The sequence below is a fragment of the Aristolochia californica genome, unplaced genomic scaffold (assembly GCF_029961685.1).
Source record: "Aristolochia californica isolate CCGP_79_NKW_82.1479 unplaced genomic scaffold, dmAriCali1.0.hap1 SCAF_2, whole genome shotgun sequence".
NCBI classification, from domain to species: domain Eukaryota; kingdom Viridiplantae; phylum Streptophyta; class Magnoliopsida; order Piperales; family Aristolochiaceae; genus Aristolochia; species Aristolochia californica.
In genome coordinates, this window is record NW_027181881.1 from 10,213,799 (window position 1) to 10,218,343 (window position 4,545).

General features: G+C 36.7%; 1 protein-coding gene across 1 annotated transcript; it reads left to right on the forward strand.

Annotated features, from left to right (window-relative positions):
* Nucleotides 1-3,618: 3,618 nt before the first annotated feature.
* On the forward strand, nt 3,619-4,190 carry LOC137954859 (major strawberry allergen Fra a 1.07-like). Its single transcript, XM_068801762.1, has 2 exons — nt 3,619-3,799; nt 3,889-4,190. Exons 1-2 carry the CDS (start codon nt 3,619-3,621, stop codon nt 4,188-4,190), a joined length of 483 nt encoding a protein of 160 aa, XP_068657863.1.
* Nucleotides 4,191-4,545: the final 355 nt, after the last annotated feature.

Consider the following 4,545-nt stretch of genomic DNA (forward strand, 5'->3'; position numbering starts at 1 on the left):
ACATATATCAAGGGAAGATAAATCAATTACATTAATCTAAGAAGATTTGCTAAATCTTCCAACTCATGTAATAAGGATTCCAGCTCATGTGATGACTCATCGTGCCACCTCACGTGATCATGGTGGGTCCTACCAGCTCGTGTGATCGTGGTGGGTCCATTTCCAATACTCTTGAAAATGTGGGCCTTCCTTGGTTGTGTGAGCTTTAGCCCATCTTCCAACAATCAAATTGAGAAACCGTTTATTGGGATAGAAAGTAGACTCACATATATTTCTTTTGAGATATAATACTCAATGTAAATCCTCTGCAGTGTTGTACAAAGTGTTCAGAAATTGAGGCTTTCTACTGCTACTCGAAAGTTTTATGTTGCTTGACCTTCTCTGCTTCAAGTTTTGATTTCACTCTCTAGAAAAATCTGATTGCAACAATTCTTTTGATTTAAAAAGTAGACTCAAATATTTTTCCAAATTTATATAATTTTATATATGAAAAATACAACAAGAGAGTGAAACATCCAATGAAATACTAGAATTGAGAAATAAGACTTAAGGAAAAATGAGAAACTCATCTTTTTCTTCTTCTTTTTTCCTCTTCTTCCTCCCCTTTTTCTCAATCTTCTTGTCCTTTTCCATCTCAGATCTTTCCCACCTTTGATACCATGTTGATTTCTAGGGCCAACTCATAAACCCAAGAGATCTCGAGGGAAGGAAAGAAGAGAAGAACTCTAGCTCTTGGGAGAGAGGAGAGAACAAATCAAGGGAGAGAAAGAAGAGGAAAAGAGAGAGAATTTTGGATGAATTTGAGCTAAGAGGAAAAGGCTTCAATGCTCTACTTCATACCTTGAGGCTATATTTATATTTATGTGAAGGTGTTGACAATGACTACAATGCCCTTAAGACTACATGCTTCAAAATGAAAAGGACATAAGAGGACATACACCAGCTTGCATAATTACAATTCTATGTCATCTCAATGAAAATTCTCCTTATTTATTAGCTATGCCAACCCTACACACATGGGTGTCCCTTAACGTGTTAACACAAAAAAAAATTCAAGGCAAAGAATGTAGTTTTAACCTCTTGTCTTCTTCAACTAATCCACATGGACTTAGTTGGACCTACCTGAACCTTTTGCCTAAATGGGAAGTGCTTCACCCTAGTGGTGGTAGACGACTATTCAAGGTTGACATGGGTAGATTTCCTAGCCCACAGGGATGATGTTTTTCCTGCCTTTGTTAAATTATGTGAAAAAAGTTCAAAAGGAACAAGGATATAGCATTATCAAAATGAGGAGAGACCGAGGAGAATTTAAAAATTCACTTTTCAAGAAATATTGCACAAAGTATGGTATAGACCATACATTCTCAGCTCCTCGAACTCTTCATCAAAATAGTATTATTGAGAGAAAAAACTGAACCTTAATTGAAATGACAATCTACCTCAATATGCTTTGTTGTCTTGTGGAAGGGTGGATTGGAAGCAATGTAAATGGCTACTTGGTTGTCACAATAAAGTTTTATGTATGCCTATTTGTGGAACCCCAATTCTACCAGGAGAGATTTGATCCATAGGAGTTCACTTACCGCATGGGCCATAGCTCTGTATTCTACCTCAGAAATGGACCTTGCAACAACATTTTATTTTTTACTCTTCCATGTGACCAAGTTTCCTCCAACTAAAGTGCAATAACTAGAAGTAGAAGCTCAAGAATAAATTTGAAAAACTAGTTGTTAAGTCATAAAAGGACTTCTCCATCGAGAGAAACACTCCATGGTTCAAACATAAGAAACTATAATATCAATTAATATACCACAATTAATTCGATGAATTTTATGGGTGTTCACTATAAAAAAATTAGGTTGCTACAGGTTGCTAATCCCCTCCTAAGGCGTCTCCACACCTTGGAGTTATATTCACTATGAAAATGCCAAAGAACACTTAAATCAAAAGGTTATGAAAGCCAATTTACAAAAATGCCCACAAAGAGACCTACAACAACACATCTAGGTTACACAAGCATAAATAAAAAGGGTGCACACCTTGAATATGTTGTGAAACATGTGTTTTGTGTTAGTGTTATGTTCTTACAAGTCTATAGTCTGATGTTCTAGTAAGTTTTTGCATATTTGGCAATGGAGATGTCTGAGTCCAAGGTATGTGCATGTTAAGGTTTGTTGAGTATCTAGGCTTCAAGTATCTGAGTGTTTTTATAAAGGGAAGCGTTAATTGTGGTGTTCCCTCTCATAATAAATTTGTTTGCTTTTTGGTTATTCCCTATTTAAACTAATTCCATTGATAGTTGAGTTTAAGAGTGTGTGAAAAAAGAGTAAATATCTATGTTCTTGCATAGTGTAGGAAGTTATGAACCCGATTGATGATAAATCAACATTTAAGGATGATTAAACAAGGCGAATCACTAGAATCAAATTAGATGACAACAACTATCTCGTGCGGGCTGAGACATCACAAACTATTAAAGCATCTATATGGGAGGATAAAAACTCCTTGGCAATTGCATCGTTGATGTTCGCTTTGGCTTAATCACATTGATCATTGTTAGGTTAAGAAAATAAACAACAACTACTGAAGAGGATATTTTTTTTATCAAATTCACCTTTCATAGGCGAAATGCTTTATTGTTGGAAGGTTTTTTGTTGAAGAAAGTACTATTCATTATCTCATCGTATCCTCTCCGTAATGAAATTGTTTTACATAGAGAATTTCAACAAATGTGTTGGTGAAAATAACTGTTCTCAAAAAAAAAAAAAAAAAAAAAAAAACTTCCATGGATGAAGTTACATTTTTTTAGGAGCAGTTGGGCTGAAAGCTACCACATGACAAACTTTGCCAGTGAAATGTATTCATCGGAGGAAATGGATGTTTTGACAAATTTATATAGGATCTATTAGATTATAAGAAGAAAAGTGGTTATCAGAATAAACAAATATTCTATAATTTAAAAGATCTTTCAATATCAATTATTTCATGAGAAGCGGACCAAGCCTCTTACAATAAGAAAAATTAAAAACAACAAAGTGGAAAATGCAATAATGTATATAATAGGTGGAAAGGTATGATTATGTATAAAGTAGATGTCTCTCAAGAAGATATCTGAACAAAAAAATATCCAATAACCAAGAAGATCTTCCAAAAACAATTATTTCAAAGGAAGTGGCTATAGTTTTTCAATATTGGAGTATAAAAAACTTAATAGTGGAAAGGTATGCATGATTATTATAATAAAAGAATTTATCTAAATAAAAGAATATTCTATAATTTAAAAGATCTTCTAAAACCAAGTTCTAATTGGTTGCCAATAATGCGGTAGGTGGAAATCATAATCAGAAATACTCGCCACGATCCAACCCTACATCAGTTTTATGGTGTATCAAGTGAAAAAAGACCCGGTTCCATGGGATTCTATTCCTCAGTTCTCTGGGGTGCTAATAGCTGTCTTTATTAAAAAAAAAACACGTTCATCACTCTAATACCGATAATGGCTTCCCACACCGGTCCATAAATACCACGTCTTCGCCCGTGCTTCTCTCAACAAAGCCCATACAACCCCTCCTCGATTCTCCTTGCAGTTTTTTCTCATTTCAACCACAAATCTTAAACATGGTTGCCGGTAGCTTTTCTCAGGCACTCGTCTCTCCAGTCTCTCCAGCTAGGCTATGGAAGGCCTCCATCGACACCCACAACTTGATTCCGAAGCTCATTCCCGACCAGGTAGCTAGCATTGTGCTCCTGGAAGGCGATGGTGGAGTCGGCTCAGTGACACAATTCAATTTCGGCGAAGGTTAGTTCGTTTATTATTATAACTCTTGATCAAAATTAATGCGGGTGATGCTACCTTGTTATTTATTGTTTTTTTGTCGACAAATGCAGCTTTGAAGGACCTTAAATATGTGAAGAACAGGGTTATTGCCGTGGATAACGAGAATTACGTCTTCAAGTTCAGTCTCGTGGAAGGAGGGGGCGTCGGAACCAAACTGAAGTCCTGCACCATCGAGAGTAAAATGGAGGCAACGAGTGCAGGGGGAACCAAGACGACTTTGAAGATGGATTATGACACCCTTGACGCCGGTCCACTGAGCCAAGAAGAAGCCCAGAACATCGTTGGAGGAGTACTGCGCCAGACTAAGGCTATCGAGGGCCATCTTGAAGCCAACCCAGATGCCTATGCGTAACCACGTTTCAGGCTTCAGACATCATTGGGAGCATGCAGTGTAAGAGAATATTGCTGTTGCGTGGGTTTGTTTGTGTGTGTTCGCGCGCGCTCGAGAGAGAGAGAGAGAGGGGAGTGTAATAAAGGGCAAAAGTGTAATAAAATCGGTTGTATGACATGTTATTTAATGTTTAAAAGTTGTTGAAGTCTTCGAGACCATTTGATAATGGATGTTGAGAGGAAACTAATGAAGAGAGTATATAGTATTACATATGCAAAACGTGTCACTTGAATGGGGTACTAACACAAACACAAACAATTATTAATTGCTCTGCAGATGAAACCTCTGGTTTTTTAGATTTTCTTAGCAGCTTATC

Coding starts and splice junctions, on each gene's coding strand:
- LOC137954859 (XM_068801762.1), top strand. CDS start 3,619: ATGGTTGCCGGTAGCTTTTCTCAGGCACTCGTCTCTCCAGTCTCTCCA. Junction 3,800..3,888: donor ACAATTCAATTTCGGCGAAG/GTTAGTTCGTTT, acceptor CGACAAATGCAG/CTTTGAAGGACCTTAAATAT.